This window comes from Hemitrygon akajei, chromosome 11 (genome assembly GCF_048418815.1).
Source record: "Hemitrygon akajei chromosome 11, sHemAka1.3, whole genome shotgun sequence".
In the NCBI taxonomy this organism is placed as follows: Eukaryota; Metazoa; Chordata; class Chondrichthyes; order Myliobatiformes; family Dasyatidae; genus Hemitrygon; species Hemitrygon akajei.
Genome location: NC_133134.1, coordinates 158945674 through 158968243, shown reverse-complemented (window position 1 = coordinate 158968243; position 22570 = coordinate 158945674). Strand labels below are relative to the sequence as shown.

General features: G+C 44.6%; 1 protein-coding gene across 3 annotated transcripts in view; it reads left to right on the top strand.

Annotated features, from left to right (window-relative positions):
• The window catches only part of LOC140736173 (protein phosphatase 1 regulatory inhibitor subunit 16B-like), a 223878-nt gene extending 202311 nt beyond the window's left edge, over window positions 1-21567 (top strand). For all 3 annotated transcript variants that reach the window (XM_073062040.1, XM_073062042.1, XM_073062041.1), the window contains 3 exons: window positions 5951-6080; window positions 13701-13872; window positions 19447-21567. In XM_073062040.1, coding sequence (XP_072918141.1) covers window positions 5951-6080; window positions 13701-13872; window positions 19447-19950 — 806 coding nt within the window. In that variant the 3' untranslated portion in view covers window positions 19951-21567. The remainder of the gene's footprint in view (window positions 1-5950; window positions 6081-13700; window positions 13873-19446) is intronic.
• The last annotated feature ends 1003 nt before the right edge of the window (window positions 21568-22570 follow it).

Below are 22570 nucleotides of genomic sequence, written 5' to 3'. Positions count from 1 at the left end.
CATCCCAGAGTGCTTAAGGAAGTAGCCCAAGAAATAGTGGATGCATTAGTGATAATTTTTCAAAACTCCTTAGATTCTGGATTAGTTCCTGAGGATTGGAGGGTGGCTAATGTAACCCCACTTTTTAAAAAAGGAGGGAGAGAGAAACCGGGGAATTATAGACCGGTTAGTCTGACATCGGTGGTGGGGAAAATGCTAGAGTCGGTTATCAAAGATGTGATAACAGCACATTTGGAAAGAGGTGAAATCATCGGACAAAGTCAGCATGGATTTGTGAAAGGAAAATCATGTCTGACGAATCTTATAGAATTTTTTGAAGATGTTTTTGAAGATTTATCACAGTGAATAGTGGTGGGTGCTGGCTATAAGGGCCGAATGGCCTACTCCTGCACCTATTGTCTATTGTCTATTGTCTAACTAGTAGAGTGGATAGGGGAGAACCAGTGGATGTGGTATATTTAGATTTTCAAAAGGCTTTTGACAAGGTCCCACACAGGAGATTAGTGTGCAAACTTAAAGCACACGGTATTGGGGTATGGTATTGATGTGGATAGAGAATTGGTTGGCAGACAGGAAGCAAAGAGTGGGAGTAAACGGGACCTTTTTAGAATGGCAGGCAGTGACTAGTGGGGTACCGCAAGGCTCAGTGCTGGGACCCCAGTTGTTTACAATATATATTAATAATTTAGATGAGGGAATTAAATGCAGCATCTCCAAGTTAGCGGATGACACGAAACTGGACGGCGGTGTTAGCTGTGAGGAGGATGCTAAGAGGATGCAGGGTGACTTGGATAGGTTAGGTGAGTGGGCAAATTCAAGGCAGATGCAATTTAATGTGGATAAATGTGAGGTTATCCACTTTGGTTGCAAGAACAGGAAAACAAATTATTATCTGAACGGTGGCCGATTAGGAAAAGGGGAGATGCAACGAGACCTGGGTGTCATTGTACACCAGTCATTGAAGGTGGGCATGCAGGTACAGCAGGCGGTGAAAAAGGCAAATGGTATGTTGGCATTCATAGCAAAAGGATTTGAGTATAGGAGCAGGGAGGTTCTACTGCAGTTGTACAAGGCCTTGGTGAGACCGCACCTAGAATATTGTGTGCAGTTTTGGTCCCCTAATCTGAGGAAAGACATTCTTGCCATAGAGGGAGTACAGAGAAGGTTCACCAGATTGATTCCTGGGATGGCAGGACTTTCATATGAAGAAAGACTGGATCAACTAGCCTTATACTCACTGGAATTTAGAAGATTGAGAGGGGATCTTATTGAAACGTTTAAAATTCTAAAGGGATTGGACAGGCTAGATGCAGGAAGATTGTTTCCGATGTTGGGGAAGTCCAAAACAAGGGATCACAGTTTAAGGATAAAGGGGAAGCCTTTTAGGACAGAGATGAGGAAGAACTTCTTCACACAGAGAGTGGTGAATCTGGGGAATTCTTTGCCACAGGAAACAGATGAGGCCAGTTCATTGGCTATATTTAAGAGGAAGTTAGATATGGCCCTTGTGGCTAAAGGGATCAGGGGGTATGGAGAGAAAGCAGGTACAGGGTTCTGAGTTGGATGATCAGCCATGATCATACTGAATGGCGGTGCAGGCTCGAAGGGCCGAATGGCCTCCTCCTGCACCTATTTTCTATGTTTCTATATATACGTCACCATATATTACTCTGAGATTAATTTTCAGTAAATCCAAGAATCGTAATAGAATCAATGAAAGCTTGCACCCAACAGAGCAGACAAACAACCAGTGTACAAAAGACAGCAAACTGTGCAAAGACAAAAGAAATAATAGTAATTATGGTACTATGCAAAAGTCTTGGGCACATGTATATAGCAAGGGTGCCAAAAACTTTTACACAGTACTGTATTTGTCAATGTAGAGCGGAGAGCGAGTCTGTATATCTGGTGGGAGCAAAGAATGTTGGGAATGGTGAGGGTGGTGTGCTGCACAATCTATGGGAAGAGTACAGTCAATGTTTTGGGCTGAGACCCTTCATCAGAACTGACCGGGTCTCAGCCCAAAATGTCAACTACTTTATCATTTCCACAGATGCTGCCTGGCCTGCTGAGTTCCTCCAGCATTTTATGTATGTTCCATAGGTTGTGGGAACAGTTCACTGATGTGGCAAGTGAAGTTGAGTGAAATTATCCCCACTGGCTCAATAGACCAATCTCAATAGTTTCTCACACCCTTGTTACTGAATCTGGTTTTTCCAGATACATCTGGTAAAAAAAAAGGGGTTAATGCAGGATTAACACAAATGGATGATTGATGGCCCAGAATTTAAAAAAAAACATTCCTTATAGGTTTATTTCTGCTATTTAATATATCCAGAATTTCCAAGGGGTCTTTCAAAACTCTATAAGCAGTACATTGGATTAAATTTCACACTTTATACAAAAAAGGTCGAACAAATTACAAAGTATATTTTTTCATTTCATGTATATTTGAACACAGCACGTATTGTGAAGTTAATCATGATATATTGATTTTATTAGTGTTGGTTTATTGCTGTCACACCTACCAAGATTTCTAGTTGGGTGGGATTACGACTAGAGGTCATGAGTTAAGGGTGAAAGGTGAGAAGTTTAATGGGAACACGAGGGGAAACTGCTTCATTCAGAGCATTGTGTGAGGCAGAGTGCGAGGGCAAGAGTCCATCTTGGGGAAGCATTCAATAGACTGATAACAGTGGGACAGAAGCTGTCCTTGAGCCTGGTGGACAGCGTTTTGAATCTTCTGCCTAATGGAAAAGAGGAGCAGAGAGAATGTCCAGGGTGGGAAGGGTGTGTGACTGCGCAGGCAGCTTTACTGGGACAACGAGAAGTGTAGGCAGAGTTCACGCAGAGCAGGCTAGTTTCCGTGGTGCAATGAGCTGTGCCCACAACTCTCTGCAGTTTCTGTGGTTACATACAGAGTAGTTGCCACAGCAAGCTGTTCTGCATCCAGATAGGAAATGTGTACTTACGATCGAACATCCACGTGTGACCAACTGACTGAAGTATTCAAGCCAAAGGGAGGAGTTCAGGCACTGAACTATTGATTGACATACAGCAGAACAGGTTTAAGGGATGCATTGAGGGATTAAATTGACAGATTAAGGTACCTCCTGTACCTAATAAAGTGGCCACTGAGTGTATATTTGTGGACTCCTGCTGCTGTAGCCCATCCACTTCAAGGTTTGACGTGTTGTGCATTCAGAGACGCTCTTCTGCGCACCACTGTTGTAACGCGTGGTTATTTGAGTCACTGTCGCCTTCCTGTCAGCTCGAATGAGTCTGGCCTCTCTCATTAACCAAGGCATTTTCACCCACAGAGCGGTCGCTCACTGGATTTTTTTTGTTTCTCACACCGTTCTGTGTAAACACAAGGGACTGTTGTGTGTGAAATTTGCAGGAGATCAGCAGTTTGTGAGATACTCAAATCCCCCTGTCTGGCACCAATATTCATTTCATAGTCAAAGTCACTTAGATCACATTTCTTCCCCATTCTGATGTTTGGTCTGATCAACAACTGAACCTCTTGACCATGTCTGCATGCTTTTATGCATTGAGTTGCAGCCACATGATTGGCTGATTAGATATCTGCATTACTAAGCAGGGGTACAGGTGTACTTAATAAAGTGGCCCCTGAGTGTATTCCCCACCACTTGTGGAGTTTTAATAACCAGCAGCTGAGTTAGTGGAACTCTGATCATCTACATAACAGAGCAAATTGTCCTTTATTCTCCAGCCTGCCGCTTGAAGCTGACACAAAACTTCATCCCAATGTTGGTCTTGAATGACTTAGGATTTTGAATGTGACTGCTTCAGTCAGAAATGGATTTCAGAATTGATTAAGGGGGAAGAGAGCAAATTTACTTTCTCTTTTGACCCTGCTTAATAATTTCAACTGCTAATACTTATAAAAAAAACATACACAAGAAATTGGAAAAGCGAGGTAGCTGATAAAACCCAAAGTTCATAAAAACTAATAATTTCCTTAGTGGAGTGTGGTTTACAATTGTTATCTGTACTCTAAAATGAATGTTAATAGCCAGGCCGAGACGAGCCCTCACTGCACTGTCTCACCTGTGGGTATTATTAGAGGATTTGCTGGATGAGGATTCTCTGCACTGCAGTTGAATTAATATGAACGGGGTTACAATAATATGTCAGTATGAGAAAAAGATGTCTCTGTCCTTTTAACTGTGCGTGATCAAAGGCTTCGACAACATGGCAAAACCACAGAGGCCCGATTTTTCTGTGGATGATGGTGCTTCTGAGTGTACATCACTGAAAGAAAAGGAAAGAAATGTATTTACAATGTAAATATCACAAACTTGGCAAGTCTCAAAGTGTATCTCAGCCCAGTTTGCGACTACAGAGACTGGCAATCAGCAGAAACAAAAGCCTGGGTTATGCATTTCAATGAGAACTTTATGTTGGTCAAGAGCCCTTAGACCATTACTGGATACTCGGTAGTAGACAATAGACAATAGACAGTAGGTGCAGGAGTGGGCCATTCGGCCCTTCTAGCCAGCACTGCCATTCACTGTGATCATGGCTGATCATACACAATCAGTACCCCGTTCCTGCCCTCTCCCCATATCCCTTGACCCCACAATCTATAAGAGCTCTATCTAACTCTCTCTTGAGTGCATCCAGAGACTTGGCCTCCACTGCCTTCTGGGGCAGAGCATTCCACATATCCACCAGTCTCTGGGTGAAAAAGGTTTTCCGCATCTCTGTTCTAAATGACCTACCCCTTATTCTTAAACTGTAGCCTCTAGTTCTGGACTCACCCATCAGCGGGAACATGCTTCCTGCCTCCAGTGTGTCCAGTCTCTTAATAATCTTATATGTTTCAGTGTGGAGGAGCAGAGAGATCTGGGGGTACATGTCCACAGATCCCTGAAATTTGCCTCACAGGTAGATAGGGTAGATAAGAAAGCTTATGGGGTGTTAGCTTTCATAAGTCGAGGGATAGAGTTTAAGGGACGCGATGTAATGATGCAGCTCTATGAAGCTCTAGTTAGGCCACACTTGGAGTACTGTGTCCAGTTCTGGTCACCTCACTACAGGAAGGATGTGGAAGCATTGGAAAGGGTACAGAGGAGATTTACCAGGATGCTGCCTGGTTTAGAGAGTATGGATTATGATCAGAGATTAAGGGAGCTAGGGCTTTACTCTTTGGAGAGAAGGAGGATGAGAGGAGACATGATAGAGGAATAGACAGAGTGGACAGCCAGCGCCTCTTCCCCAGGGCACCACTGCTCAGTACGAGAGGACATGGCTTTAAGGTAAGGGGAGGGGAGTTCAAGGGGGATATTAGAGGAAGGTTTTTCACTCAGAGAGTGGTTGGTGCATGGAATGCACTGCCTGAGTCAGTGGTGGAGGCGGATACACTAGTGAAATTTAAGAGACTACTAGACAGGTATATGGAGGAATTTAAGGTGGGGGGTTATATGGGAGGCAAGGTTTGAGGGTCGGCACAACATTGTGGGCCAAAGGGCCTGTACTGGGCCTGTACTATTCTATGTTCTATGTTCTATGCATAAGACACAGGAGCAGAATTAGACCATTCGGCCCATCAAGACTGCTCCTCCATTCAATTATGGCTGATTTATTATTCCTCTCAACCCCATTCTTGTCCTGTAACCTTTGGCGCCCTTACTAATGAAGAACCTATCAGCCTTCATTTTAAATATATCCTCCACGGCCATCTTCATCAAATGCAGCACTGGAATCATAAATTGCCTGGGGTCCTGGTTTAGTATCTCCTCCAGTAAGTGACATCCCTCAGTACTGTACCAGAGTGTCCACTTAGATTATGTGCCCCAGTCTCTGAGTGGTACTCGAACCACTGACCTGAACTCCCTCGAAAGAAAGGCGGTTCATACCTTGAGCAGTTTGATTCAGCCTGATGGTATACCTGTATGACAAGGCTGTTAATTTTCCCTTGCAGACCTGTGTGACGATGAAGAGTCCAGGACTTTGCTACGACAACTCAAACACAAACACGAAAGCATCCAGAAGTCACAAGGAAAGAACAAGTCATCTCTGAGCAGGAGAACATCTAGTGCTGGGAGCCGAGGGTCAGTATACTGAGATGTTTTTATTAGACCTACCTACACATGGAGAGATAACTAAACTGTGTGCTTCCCTCCAGGAGACCAGGAACACAGGGGCTCAGGGGATTTATACTACTCTCAGAGTCAGAAACCTGAGCATAAAAATGTGAAATTTTACTGTCACTTCAAATCAGTCGTTGGTTCAGTTTGCGTTTCCTTGGAATATTCTCACTCCTCAGATAAACTATTGGCCTGTTGGGAGTAGTCTCTGGCCGTGCTGTCACAGTAGTGTCAACAGTTGGTATAACATGTTACAACACCAGTGATCGGGGCTCACTTAACACCACTGTAAGGAGTTTGTACGTTCTCCCCATGACCGCGTGGGTTTCCTCCAGATTCCCTGGTTTTCTCCCAGATTCCTAAGATGTACCGCTTAGGGTTAGAAAGTTGTGGGCATTGTATGTTGGCATCAGAAGCATGGCAACACATGCAGGCTGCCCCCCCAGCACACACTGAGGCTGCGTTGGTCATTGACGTGATTCACTGTGCGTTTCCATGTTTCAACATTTATGTGACAAATAAAGCTCATCTTTATCTTGATCAAGTGCTTTGCAAGTAAGCGGAAGGTACGTTGTTTGTGAAGAGCACGGAACAGTACAGAACAGGAACAGGCCCTTCAGCCCACAAATTCTATACTAACCATGATGCCATTTTAAACCAGCCCCCTCTGCCTGCATAATGTCCGTGTCCCTCCATTCACTGTCGGTTCATGTGCCTGTCTAAATGGTTGTTAAACATTGTTATCGCATTTACTTCACTGCCTCTCCCAGCAACCTACCACAGCGTAAAGAAAATTTAACTCATGAATTTCCTTCCATCTTTCCACCTTTCACCTATGCCCTCTTGTATTGGAAAGGTTGTTTGATAGACGAGATTAAAAACTTGGTCTATCCACGCTATCTCACTTACTTGGGCCCTTAGCTCCCAGTGGAACATAGGCCATCGATGACCTCCCATCTCCATCATTCTCTGAGCTTGATGGTACAGTTGGAGCACATCAGTGCTTCTGCAGTCCATTGCATCCACTGTACAGGGGATTGGCCTGTACAGCTTCCCCAGAGCCCTGTCGGCCAGCCTTGCCCACTTCCACCTCTCACCACAGGATCATAGGACCATAAGATATAGGAGCAGAATTAGACCATCAAGCCTATTGAGTCTGCTCTGCCATTTCATCATGGCTAATCCAATATTCCTCTCAGCCCCAATCTCCTGCCTTCTCCCCGTATCCCTTCATGCCCTGACCAATCGTAATTCTACTAACCTCTACTTTAAATATACATGACGAGTTGGCCTCCATAGCTGCCTGTGGCAAAGAATTCCACAGATTCACCACTCTCTGGCTAAAGAAATTCTTCCTTATCTCCATTCTAAAAAGGTGCCCTTTTATTCTGGGGCTGTGTCCTCTGGTGTTAGATTCCCACATTACATGAAACATTCTCTTCACATCCACTCTGTCAAGGCTTTTCACCGTTCAATAGGTTTCAATAAGGTCCCCCCTCATTCTTCTAAATTACAGTGAATAAAGGCCCAGAGTCATCAAACACTCTTCATCTGACAAGCCATTTAATCCTGGAATCATTTTCATGAACCTCCTTTGAACCCTCTCCAGTTAAAACTCCTCTTAAAACTCCTCACAATACTCCAAGTGAGGCTTCACCAGTTCCTTATAAAGTCTCAACATTACATCCTTCCTTTTATATTCTAGTCCTCTCGAAATGAACGCTAACATTGCATTTACGTCCCTCACCACTGACTCAACCTGCATTTAGGGAATCCTGCACAAGGACTCCCAAGTCCTTTTGCGTCTCAGCTTTTTGTATTTTCTCTCCATTTAGAAATTAGTCAACCCTTTCATTTCTTCTACCAAAGTGCATGACCGTACACTTCCCAACATTTGTATTTCATCTGCTATTAATTTGCCCATTCTCCTAATCCAGGGTTTCTCAAATGGTGTTTCATGGAACCCTAGGGTTCTGTGAGAGATCGCTAGGAGTTCTGCAAGAAATCGTGATTAAATAAGAATAAACATTGTTTTCTGAACTTTGCACAAACCTAGCACTTGCAGTTATAGGCAGTGACCGAGCAGCCCCGTTAGCAACCTCAGCCCAGTGCGCAGTAAGTTAAAGTCTGCCCCGAGCCTTATCGGCTCATCAGGCTGGTGTTTATGTCGGTTTCCGTGGCGTGAAGCGACTATGGGGGAGTATGAGAACCCCCCCCACCAGATAGGACCCCAGTCTATCGCGAGGTTAACCCCCAGCATTTTGCCAGTACCCATTTTCAGCTGGGTGGACTGGAGCAGTGTGTGGTTAAGTGCCTTGCTCAAGGACACAACACGCCGCCTCTTGGGTGGCCATCTTGGAGCAAACCCGCCAGTACATCCTCCTCACGACCTGCCCCCTTCCATTCTGGGTGCCCCTACATGAGGCGTGCGAGGCTGAAGTACAACAGGAACCTGAGCAGCAGCCCCTCCAGACGCTCAAACAGGGCCTGGGACCTCTCACACTCCATGTAAGCGTGGTACACTGACTCCTCCCGGCCACCGAATGGACAGGTGGACGGGGTGTCAATACCTGCTGCACTGTACTGCCCTGTGCAGTACCTTGCACCCCAGGTCCCCGTTGTACAGCGGAAGGAACCCTGTATAAAGAGATTTCCACTGGGGACCTCCTCCGCTGTCAGATAGTGAAACAGGCCGTCAAGGCGAGTCTGGTTAGCAAACGAAGGCAAGAAAGTGAACGGTGCACAAGAGCAGCCCGTCCAAGAAACGCGTTGGAGCGCCATGGAGTGGCACGGTGGGCTTCCCCGCGAGACGGCTCACGTTAAGCGGGACCCTCTCCTGCCTGGTATCCCGAGGCCTGGGTTTGATGAGCACCTGCAGCCCATCAGGTGCTGGTGCAGCCAGAGCCTCTCCTGTTCCTCGAGTCCCCGCGGCGCCCACCTTAATAGGATGGGGACCGATCCCCCTCACAGCTGGAGCACCGCGCCCCTGTCTGGGTGAGACTAGGCCCCATACCCTCAACAGCTCTTGGTATGAGCGAGGCAGCTCCCTTAAAGCAGTGCGGCTGATGCTGTCCGTTGGAAGCCGTGTGCCCTCCTGCACGCTGCGTCCCTGGCGGAGAAGGTACGTCGCCAGTACATGCCCCCTCGGAGGGTGGTCGCTGCAGGGTCCTGAAGTGGAGAGCCATAGCTGAGTGCGCACACACCCACCAATAACTGACTGCCTCCGTAATCGGAAGACTCAGCACTGCAGCAGAGGCCCAATGCCCCCTGCTGCCCCGGAAGAAGCACAACAGCCTCTTCTGGATCCTGGAGACAAAAGCAGTGGGTGGGACTAAAGTAATTAGCCGGTACCGTATCTTTACAATGAAAGCTCTTCATCAATAGATTTTACATGGACGGGTGATCCAAGTTGTCTTATTCCACTGTGCCTAGACTGTGACAAATATTGTGGTGAACTACATATACCTGTCTGGACACGCCCCCCCCCCCCCCCCCCGCTGACTGCTCCTGTGGCTCCTCCCACTGACCGTGGCTCCTCCCACGGACCCCGGTATAAAGGCGATTGGAGACACTGCCCCGGCCTCAGTCTCCAGGATGCAGTGTGGTGGTCAATTGCTGCTTGTTCTTTCTTCCAGCCAATAAAAGCCTATATCTCGCCTCACGTCTCCGAGAGTTATTGATGGTGCATCAAATATGTAACAACACGCACTGGAGGAACTCAGCAGGCCAGGCAGCATCTATGGAAAAGAGTAAACAGTCAACATTTCGGGCCCAGACCCTTCAGCAATGGCTCTAGTAAAACTGAAAAGATACTAACTACAAATTACAGCCATATGACACATAAAAGAGCTGATTACTTTTAAAAGACTGTTGGAATCTCAAAACAAACAGATTAAAGCATTTGAAAATAAAGTCAGTCACTGTCAGTAAAACATCTCAGAAAGCAAGTTATTTAGTAGCTTTCATATCAGTTCACTCGAGATTGTTGTAAGTTGTGGAATACAACTTCTGGTACTACTTGGACATGTCTTCAGTGATGAATCCGGGGTCGTAGGATGATTCAGGTCTTTAATCATCAGACACCTTCGCCCGGGCGACCAAGCCGGGGGTGATCAGCCCCCGACTTGTGTCCAAGTGGCACACTAATCAACGGATCCCCCCCACCTCCGGATCCACAGCCACCGCGAGGCCTTTTCAGCAGCCTCCGGAATGTTCTTGGTGGCTCTTCTGCACTGCAGTCCTTCAACTCCAAGGAGTTTAAGAGTCTGCTGTAATGACTCTTAAAAAAAACTGTGTGAAGACCTGGACAAATCCCGCCACAGACAGAAATCCGGTGGCGTGGCAGAAGAGGAGCCTTCAAAAGGGTGCTTGAGCTGAATGGTGGATTGTAGGAATACTTTCAAGAAAATAGTAGGTTAGATTTTGCTGAGTGCTTTGAAGATGAAGAGCGGCTGCAAAAACTAGCCTACTTAGCAGACATTTTTCATCATATGAACCCGTTGAACAAGTCTTTGCAAGCCCCTGGAGAAAATCTTTTGACTTCAAGTCACAAGATTCTTGGATTTAAAAGAAAAAAACATGCTGAAAAAGGAAATCTTGAAATGTTTCCATTCTGCTTGGCTTGAGAGTGATGAAGCATATCAGCAAATCTCGAGTCTTAGTGAAAGGCACCTGGAAAATTGAACAGTACTTCTCCTCCCTTTCGACACAAGTGTATGACTTGGCAAGGGTCTCTTTCTCTGAATCTTCTGCTCAGCCTGAGAACTTGACTTTGAGAGAAGAGGAAGAACTTTGTGAGCTGCACTCTGATCATGCACTCAAGATGAGATTTACTGAACTGCCCCTGTACAAGTTCTGGATTTCTGTTAAAGAAGAGCATCCTGCCATTCATAAGAAAGCCATGAACATTTTGCTGCAGTTTTCAACTTCTTACATATGTGAGCAAGCTTTTTCTTGTTTAACAAGCATTCAGAGCAAGGATGGAAATCGTCTCATTTGAATTGAAGGTGAAATCCATGTGTGCTTATCTCAAGTTCGACCCAGAATTGAGTAGTTTATTATGTTTGTCTTAAGAGTTTTTAAATTTTATGAAAGAGAAAGAAACAGTAATTTCAGGAAAGGTAAGCTAAGCTTAACTGTTTTTCTTTCAAGAAAGGTTGGCTAAAAATTCATTCTCTACTCAAAAGAACATTAACAATTATTTTTGTATTATATCTATAACTTAGACCCCTGTGGAATACCACTAGTCACCCGCAGACAGCCAGGAAAAGCTCCCTTTATTCCCAAGTAGGGATGGACTTTAAGAGGTAGCCGCACTATCTAGGTCTCTCATAATTTTACATTCACTACCCACCATCGAAGACATCTTTGAAAGCCGGTGGCTCGAGAAGGTGATGACCCTTGCATTTGGACCATGCAGCCTTCTCATTACTGCCATCAGGGAGGAAGTACAGGAGCCTAAAGACACGCATTCAACACTTTAGGAACAGTTTCTTTCCCCTCAGCAATTAGATTTCCGAGCAGACCACGAACTCTACCTCACTATTCCTCTTTTGTATTATTTATTTATTTTTATTGTAGCTTACAGTATTGTGCAAAAGTCTTAGTCACACATGTATAACTAGGGTGCCTACAAGTTTTACACAGTAATGCAGTAATTTTATGTATTGCACTGTACTGCTGCCACAAAAAAAAACCTAATCTCATGACACAATGTGAGTGATGATAACCCCGATTCTGATATGTCTCCCCTGTGGACTGAGAGTGGGAAGGGGGCAGGGAGGGGGGAATCATGGTTGAAAAAGAGGAAGGGAGAGGGGAGGGAGCGGGAAACACCAGAGAGACATTCTGTAATAACCAATAAACCAGTTGTTTAGAATCAGATGACAATTTTACAAATTTTACAAATTTGCTCCCTGCTCCATATTGACAAATACAGTACTGTACAAAAGTCTTAGACATTCATTTGTTTTCTTTCTCTCTCTCTCTCTCTCTCTCTCTCTCTCTCTCTCTCTCTCTGTGTCTCTCACTCTCTCTCATATTCAAATATATATTACTTTTGCACAGCACTATTATATGTCTTGCACTGTACTGCTGCCATAAAACAACAAATTTCTTGACATATATTGGTGACAAAAAAAACCTGATTTTGATATTGACATACATCTATAGGGTCACCCCTTAGCCTCCGACGCTTCAGAGAAAACAGTCCAAGTTTGTCTGTCCTCTCTATATAGTTATTACTCTCAAATCCAGGCAACATCCTGGTGAACATCTCCTGTGAGTTTCATCTTCTAAACATTGCTAGGGCAAAAGTATCTTTTTTCCTGAACTTCCCACTCGATTGGTTTGTGTCTAACATTCTGAAATAGAAATATGATGGAAGCTGTGGGAGACGCTGCAAAGAGTAAAATCAGAATCAGGTTGAATATCACTGGCAAATATATACATACTTGCACACGTGTGCAAGCATGTGTGCACACACACACACACACACACACACACACACACACACACACACACACACACACACACACACACACACACACACACACACACACACACACACACACACACACACTATATATATATATATGTTGTGAGGTGGTGCTCACGGGTTCAATGTCCATTTAGGAATCAGATGGCAGAGGAGAAGAAGCTGTTCCTGAATCATTGAGTATGTGACTTCAAGCTCCCATACCTCCTTCTTGATGGTAATGATGAGAACAAGTCATGACCTGGGTGATGGGGGTCCTTTCTGAGGTATCACTGCTTGATGAGATCCTGGATTCTATGGAGACTAGTGACCACGATGAAGCTGACTAAGTTTACAATTCTCTGCAGCTTATTTCAATCCTGTGCAGTAGCCCCACATACCAGACGGTGATGCAGCCAGTTAGAGTGCTCTCCACGGTACATCACGAGGCTGATGGCCTGTGTGTTAATGCAAGAACCAGATTATTCCTGGTGAATGGATTATACTATCATGTGTTCAAACTATTAGTGCAGATTGAGGACTATCCAGAAGGGAATCTTTGAGTTCACATTCAAAGTCTGAAGTTGAAAGTAAGTTTACTACTCTGAGATTTATTTTCTTGCAGGTATTCACAGTAGATCAAAGAAAAACAATAGAATCAATGAAAATAGATACAAAGACTGACGAGGAACCAATGTGCAAAAGAAGCCAAACTGTACAAAAACAAAATAAACAAATAATCAATTAATCAATAAATCAAAATATTAACACTGAGAACATGAGTCCTTGAAACTTGTGGAATCAGTTCAGTGTTGAGATGAGTGAAGTTATCCACACTGGTTCAAGAGCCTGATGGTTGAAGGACAGTACTGTTCCTGAACCTGGTGCTGAGAGACCTAAGGCTCCTGTATCTCCTGCTCAATGGTCGTATAAAGACATGGCTTGGAAGATGGGGATTGCTGGTGATGGATGCTGCTTTCTTGTGGCAACACTCCATGCATTGATACCACTATCCTGTTTCCTTCCAGAACAAATCACTTGTGCATGTTGGGACTGATCCAGGAGAGTCTTTGAGCTCACACTGATATAGCTATCCTGTTTCCTTTCAGAACAGTGGTACGGAGAGCCAGTGTGTGTGACCGGAACAATTTGTACAGGAAGGAATGTGAACAGGAAGCAATAATCTGGCAGCAGATGGGTCAGAAGGAAATGGAGAAGGAAGTCGCAAGCAGCGATGCAGAGGATAAAGATTCATCCAAAGATCAGGAGAACATTGACCTGGTAATGGCCTAAATCACCTGGTGGAGGGGTGCACCCAGACCTGTTTGTCCAGAGGATCACGGCAGATCCAAACGTAACCTCAGCTGTTAACCCTTTTCTTCCCATTCCCTACAGCCGTTGACTCCAATTTGAACTAAATTTCCTGCCTTGCTCTATTCAACGATAGAGTTTATCCAATAACTACTTCCAATAGAAAATTACAAAGGTTTATGACTTTCTGAGGGAACAAATCTTTCTCATCTAAATATTAAATGGATGAAATCTCTTCTGAGCATAGAACACTACAGCACAGTACGGCACAGGCCCTTTGACCCACAATGTTGTGCCAACCCTTTAACCTACTCTAAGACCAATGTCACTCTTTCCTCCCACATAACCTCCATTTCTCTTTCACTCCAGCTTGCCAATGACCTTTGAGTGTTACGGACCATTGAAGTAACTTGGTGTGTGGAGATATGGGTATTTATTTTCTCATTAAGCCATATCTCATGCATTGTCTATACCCGTTTTGCATGACCGGGAGTAGCACTGCAATCTCGTTGCCTTGAGCAACGACGGTAAAATTCTATTCCACTCCATCAAGATGCCTATTTAAGAGTCTCTCACATGTCCCTAGTGTATCTGCCTCACCCACCACCCACAGCCACGTATTCCACACACTCACTGCCCTCTGTGTAAAAGTCCCACCTCTGACTCCCCCTCTATGCTTTCCTCTAAACACCTTAAAGTTATGACCCCTCATATTAGACCATAAGATGAAGCAGCTGAATTAGGCCATTTGGCCCATTGAGTCTGCTCCGCCATTTTATCAAGACTGATCCGCTCAGCCCCAATCTCCTGCTTTCCCCCCATATTCCTTCATGCCCTGACTAATCAAGAATCTATAAACCTTTGCCTTAAATATACATAAAGACTTGGCCTCCACAGCAGCCTGTGGTAACTAATTCCACTCTCTGGCTAAAGAAATTCCTCCTCAACGCCATTCTAAAAGGATGCCTCTCTATTCGGAGGCTGTGTCCACTGGTCTTAGACTCCCACATTACATGAAACATCCTCATTACATCCATTCTATCAAGTCCTTTCACCATTCAATAGGTTTCAATGAGGTCACCCCTCATTCTTCTGAACTACAGTGAATGCAGGCCCAGAGTAATCAAACACTCTTCATATGACAAGCCATTTAATCCTGGAATCATTTTCGTGAACCTCCTTTGAACCCTCTCCAGTTTCAGCACATCCTTTCTAAGGTAAGGGGCCCAAAACTGCTCACAATACTCCATGAGGCCTCACCAGTGCTTTATAAAGTCTCAACTTTACATCCTTGCTTTCATATTCTAGTCCTCTTTAACTGATTGCTAACATTGCATTTGCCTTCCTCACCACAGACTCAACCTGCAGATTAACCTTTAGAGTATCATGCACAAGCACTCCCAAGTCCCTATGCACCTCTGTTTTTTCATATTTTCTCTCCATTTAGAAATTAGTCAATCCTTTCATTTCCTCTACCAAAGTGCATGACCAGACACTTCCTGACACTGTATTCCATCTGCCACTTCTTTGCTTGTTCTCCTAATCTGTCTAAGTCCTTCTATAGACTCTCTACTTCCTCAAAACTCCTGCCCCTCCACCTCTCTTCGTATCATCTGTAAACTTTGCAACAAAGCCATCAATTCTATCATCCAAATCATTGACATATAACGTAAAAACAATCGGTCCCAGCACAGTTCCCTGTGGAACACCAATAGTGACCGGCAGCCAACCAGAAAACCTCGGGTCTTTCCTTGCTCTAGGGCCAGGGGTCCGCCCCAACTCTCCCTCTGTTTTACAATAGTGTGCAATTTTACAATCACCTCTCGTTCTGCTGTACATACTCAAATGAGTACAGGACCAAGCTCTTCAGTTTTATCACACTTCACCTTGAGAATCCAACTGGTAAAAAAGTTCTCTCAACTGCTTCCAGTATATCCCTTCTTAAATTAGACTGAATTTGTAGACGATACTCCTTGTGGCTCACCAAAGCCCTCTATAGTTGGAGTAAGACTTGCTTTCTTTTGTATTACATCCCTTCCTCCATAAATAGTTGACACAGGAGATAGCAGATACTGCAATCTGCTGGGGGGGGGGGGGGGGGGCTTGGCAGGTCGAGCAGTGCCTGTGGGGGTGGTGGTGTCAGCTCAAAACATTTAAGGGGTACCTGAGCGGGTTCCCCTTCACTCAGAGGGTGGTGCAAGTGTGGAACGAGCTGCCAGTGGAAATGGTAGCTGTGGGTCCAGTTGTAATGTTTAAGAGAAGTTTGAACAGGTACGTGGTAAACACAAGAGATTCTGCATATGCTGAAAATCCAAAGTAACACACACACAAAGTGCTGGAGGAACTCAGCAGGTCAGGCAGCATCTATGGAGGGGAATAGATTGTCGATGTTTTGGGCCAAGCAGCTCATCTGGACTGGATAGGTACATGGATGGGAGAGGTATGGAGGCTATGGGCTGGGTGCAGGTAGATAGAACTAGGCAGAAAATTAGGCTGGCATGGACTAGATGGAACAAAGGACCTGTTTCTGCCACATTCTCATAAATCTTCTCCTTACCCTATCTTGCTGTAGTACCATATTACACGTGGTAATTGCCCACATTCTATCTTGAATCCAGACCTTGACAGACTTTGGCAGGTTAAAATAGACCCCCGATGTGTGTGTGTGTGTGTGTGTGTGTGTGTGTGTGTGTGTGTGTGTGTGTGTGTGTGTGTGTGTGTGTGTGTGTGTGTGTGTGTGTGTCTGTGTGTATGTGTGTGTGTGTGTGTGTGTGTGTGTGTGTGTGTGTGTGTGGGTGTGTGTATGTGTGTGTGTGTGTGTGTGTGTGTCTGTGTGTATGTGTGTGTGTGTGTGTGTGTGTGTGTGTGTGTGTGTGTGTGTGTGTGTGTGTGTGTGTGTGTGTGTGTGTGTGTAAAACAAAGAACTCAACAAAGATTTAACAATCAGGAGTAGCAACAAATTTCATGACATGGGCATTTCTAGGGCCAGAGGGCACAGCCTCAGAATAGATGGACGTCCCTTTAGAACAGAGATGAGGAGGAATTTCTTTAGCCAGAGGGGGATGAATCTGTGGAATTCATTGCCACAGGTGGCTGTGGAGACCAAGTCTTTGGCGTTTTTAAAGAGGAGGTTTGATAGGTTCTTGATTAGTCGGGGTATCAAAGGTTTTTGGGGTGAAGGCAGGAGAATGGGGTTGAGATGAAATTAAATCAGCCATGATGAAATGGCAGAGCAGACAAATGGGCTGGTTGGCCTAATTCTGCTCCTATGATGTATAGTATTACAGTGATAATAAACCTGATTCTGATTCGTCAAAGGAAGCTCAGGAGGAAGGAGATAATCAGCAGATAGGAAGAAATGGGAGTTGATGCTTTATTCAGATTAGCCATTGACTGTGTTGAATGACAGTGCAGGCTTTGAAGGTCAAGTGCTTCTCCTGCTCCTGATTTATACACAGGACTCTTCCAGTTGGAAGAGCACCTGTCCCTTTTTAGGCTTTGAATTGGCGACAAGTATTGATCTCTGTAGTTCTCTGTTTCGCCACTAGATGGCACAAGATCACAAGACAGCGCCAAGTGGAGCATTGCAGTTGGAGAGCAACCCCCTCACTTCGTGGAAAAATATCCACATGGCGTACTCAAACAGATTATATAAAGTATTGCACATGGCTATAAATAACATAAGCTATCTTGACCTATTCTAAACAATGGCCAATTATTGTTCACCTTTTGCTCTTTGTCAATGGTCAGAGAATCTCTCTCTCTCTCTCTCTCTCTCTCTCCCCCCAATGTCTGCTGTTGATCTACTGAATGGAGTGGGCATTAGAGATGGGGGTCCTTGAAACTGCTGAATTATCTGAATTCCATCCAAAAATAAATGATGACGATGCTTATTAAATCAAAGGTGCTCTAATTGTTAGTTTACATAACTGCCTTATGACCACAGTTCTGAATAAATCCAAACCTATCAGATCTAAAGTGACTTAACATGTACTGTGTCTGGGACACTTTCTCATACAGATATCTATTAGAATTATATATGTAGAACACATTATAAATGTACAGCACATGAATAGGTCCTTCACCCCATGATGTTTTGCTCAACAAATTAAAACTAGTAGTGAATCAAAGTTCAAAGTAAATTTATTATCGAAGTACATATACACCACCACGTACAACCCTGAGAGTTGTTTGCTTGCGGGCATGCTCAGTAAATGAAGGGGCACAATAGAACCAATGAAAGACCACACCTAGCAGGGTGGGCAAACAACCAATGAGAAAAAGGCACAAATAAAAACACAAAATGCTGGCAAAACTCAGCAGGCCAGGCAGCATCTATGGGAGGAGGTAGTGATGACGTTTCGGGCCGAAACCCTTCATCAGGAGAAGGGTCGTCACTACCTCCTCCCACAGATGCTGTCTGGCCTGCTGAGTTCTGCCAGCATTTTGTGTTTTTATTTATTTCCAGCATCTGCAGATTCACTCGTGTTGCCTTGTGAATGAGAGAAAGACAATGAACTGAGCAAATACAAAAGTGAGAGGAAAAGAAACGAGTAATATCGAGAACATGATGTGCTTACCAGTCAAGAACCTATCATCCTCTGCTTTGAGTATATCCAATGACTTGGCCTCCACAGGCGTCTGTGGGAATGAATTCCACAGATTCACCACCCTCTGGTGAAAGAAATTCTTCTTCATCTCTGTTCCTATTCTGAGGCTGAGCCCACCAGTCTCCTACTCCCCCACCATAGGAAACATCCTCAGCATGTGAACTCTAACTAGGCCTTTAAATACTCGATAAGATTCAGTGAAATCCCCCCCCATTCTTCTGAACTCCAGTGAGTACAGGCCCAAAACCATCAAACGTTCCTCTTAGATTAATTTACGGTGGAGACTGACAGAACTTGATTGGTAAAGGGATTAAGGGTGTTAAAGGTTACAGGGAGAAGGCAGGAGAATCGGTTTGAAAAATTGAATCATCCATGGTTGACTGGCAGAGACATAAGAACGTAAGAAATAGGAGGAGAAGTCAGCCACCTGGCCCATCGAGCCTGCTCCACCATTTGATAAGATCATGGCTGATCTGTCCATGGACTCATCTCCATCTACCTGCTTTTTCCCCATAACCCTTAATTCCCCTACTATGCAAAAATCCATCCAACCTTGTCTTAAATATATTTACTGAGGAAGCCTCCACTGCTTCATTGGGCAGAGAATTCCACAGATTCACCACTCTGGGAAAAGCAATTCCTCTTCATCTCCATCCTAAATCTATGCCCCGGAATCTTAAGGCTATGAACGAATGGCCTAATTCTAGTCTGATATCTTATGGTTTATGGCCTGGGCTTCCATTATCTCTCAGGACACAACCAACCCCGGCAAGAGGGTAGTTCTCCTCATTGACAATTTTCAGGAAGCTCCCAATTGATTTACTGTATGTTCTTAATTTTATGTTACACTGATTATTGGTACATCCACTGCCACTTACTTTTACTCTGCATAGCTATTAGAAAGTAATCATTTCCTCTCCTGGTTTAAATGCAGGACTCGTCCTCCATCTCTCAAACTGAGAATGAACGGACAGAATCCACGGAAGAAGCACCTGATGCGAGTGGGAAAAGCAGCACTCCCGCCTCGACTCCAGCATCCCGGCGGTCGATGTCCAAAACTGACTCCCTGAGGACACCCAGCGCTGAAGACAAGGTGAACGGACAGGTTCCCCATGATCGCTGTGACGTGACCCCCTCGCCACAGCTCAACAAGGACAGGAGTTGCCAGACGCTGTCGGAGCTGAAGAGGCAGCGGGCAGCCAAGCTGAGGAAGCAGACCCCTCAGGACGCCGGCTTGGCAAATGGTCAGGGCAGGGTGCTGGAGAAGGACCAGCTTCACCCAAAGAACTGCTTGGTGGGTTCAAGGACATCGGACGTCAGTTTCAATGGGAGCTCTCCCTCTTACTCTTATTCCAGTGGGGACCCGCCAATATTAAAACTTAAGGCCCCCCTGGAGGAGCCAGAGGCAAAGAGACAGGGTTGCTGCAGGATTGTGTGATGGAAGAGATGGCAAAGAAGACAAACCGTTTGTTTCAGGATGCAGTTCTTAGAAACGGCTGCTTGGATGACAAGGTTCACGTTGGAACTTCTCCGTGAAAGTACTGACATAAGAATGTTAATTTAAGCACTATTTTAACTAATTGCTGGAGGCAATTAAAGTGCAACTTTGCGGAGTTCTTAGTTCTGCGGGGTAGGAGTGAATGGCTGTGAAATTGCCTGGAGCTCCTAATATCTCCAGTGGGATATAGGTCACGCACTCTACTTCTGGAGTCCCTAACTACCCACCAAGTTAAGGGTTACTCATGATAATTGCTTGGAATTCCCAACAATCCAACTGGTATATGTTACGTACTGTATATTGTCTGGACTTGCCAACTATCCAATGAAATACTGGTTACGAATTCACTGTGCATAATTCTTGATTCTTCTAGACAAGCATTTAAAGGGATTATTTCTCGCCTACTGTAATGTCAGTTTAGTGAGTCCAATTGACTGCCGTTTATCTTCCACAACCACTTGTTGGAAATAAATGTCAGCGTTACACAGTTTAGTTCAAAATAGAATGTAAGCAAAATGCAACAGATTTAATGACTTTTGTTGAGTATTCAAGCATTGTGCACTTGCCTTGTTTAAGATTTCTGATGTATCAGTATAACTTGGTCCTGAAAACACCGCACTACTCTCTTGTGGAGAAAGTTATCATTTTAAGTGCAATGGTATTGTGCCCTCACAAGGAAGAGGAAGCGTTGTGAATAGGAGGAGATCAAGAAAACCGATCTGTCATTCCTTTTCACAGCCAGGTCCACCATAGTCACAGAGGCATGTTTTTTAATACCCTGCCGTACGGTAACCATTCTTGTAGCATGGTGATGCAACAGTTTGCAGTGCTGCCGCAAAGATTTGGTGACCATGCTTCGATCTTGCCTCCAGTTCTGCCTGTGTGGGGTTTGCACATTCCCTCTGGGTGCTCTGCTCTCCTCCCACATCCCAAAATGTTGATAAGTCACTTAACTACTGTAAATTACATCTTGTGTATGTATGCGGGTGGTAGGAGAATTCGGAAGTAAATGGTCATTTGAGAGAGAGAGAGAATGGAACTGGGATTGATGTAATTGCTCTGAGGGCTATCACAGATCCAATGGGTCAAATGGCCTACATTGCAAGGAAACGTGACCAAATATACCTACGGAAGCCAAGAGAATTCAGTTCCTCAGGCAGGACTGACACAAACGTTGGTCTGTCCTTTAGACTGATGTCCCTTTCAGTCCTGCCTTATCACACTCATCCCCGACACCCAATCAGAGCAAAGGCACCCTGTATAAACTTGAACAAGAAATTGTATCGTAGTGTATTGCACATTTGCACGAAGTGGTTATAGTAACTGAAGATCTTACAGTATTGTCAAAGGGCAAAATTCCACTGCATCAAAGTTCAAAGTAAATTTATTATCAAAGTACGTATTTGTCACCATATACTACTTTGAGATTCATTTCTTGCAGGCATTTACCGGAAAATAAGGAAATACCATAGAATTTATGAAAAACTATAAATAACAAAGACTGACAAAAATGTGCAAAAGAAGACAAATTGTGCAAATAATAAAAAAGTAAATAAATATTATTGAATTGTAGAGTTCTTGAAAATGAGTCTATAGGTGTGGAGTCCGTTCAGAGTTGACGTGAGTGAAGTTATCCACACTGGTTCAAGATCATGATGGTTGTAGGGTAATAACTGTTCCTGAACCTGGTGCTGTGGGACCCAAAGCTCCTGTACCTTCTTCCCAATTGCAGCAGTGAGAAGAGAGCATGGCCTGGATGATTGGTGTCTTTGATGATTGATGCTGCTTTCGTGTGACGGTGCTCCTTGTGAATATGCTCAATGGTGGGGAGGGCTTTGCCTGCAATACAGTGGGCTATATCCACCACTTTCTGTAGACTTATCTATTCCTGCACATTGGTGTTTCCATACCAGGCTGTGAACTAACCAGTCGGGGTACACTCCACTGTGCATTCATAGAAGTCTGTCAAAGTTTTAGATGACATGCCAAATCTATGCATATTTCTAAGAGATTGGGGGGGGGGGTGCGGGTTGCTGTTGTGCCTTCTTTGTGATGGCACTTGTATTATCCAAGGCTAATTAAGTAGTTCCAGTTTGCCCGGAATAGTCACTTCCAGCACCAAGCCCAAATCCTAGGCCGATGCATCCACTCATTCCTTGACCTAATGTTCAGCCCAGAGCAATGGAATCTGCACCCCAGCACTAACTCATCAGCTGTAAAGCACCAAGCCAAGACCTGAGGTTGCCACAGGTGCTACATAAACATTTTTTGCTTTATTCCTCAGAACTGATTAAATATTCTTGCTCTCTGGGCAGACGTGTGCCTCCTTTTATTGACCGTAGACAATCCACAGTAACTCAGGAGAGTTTCCTAGCTTCCATTTCCCTAAGAGCTGACCTATAGCAGCTTTCTCTCCCACTCCTAAAGTCGTTAGAACATACACTCAGTTTTATATAGCCACTTTATTAGGCACTCACCTAATAAAGTGGCCACTGAGCGTATGTTCGTGGGATTCTGCTGCTGTAGTCCATCCACCTCAAGGTTGAATGTGTTGTACATT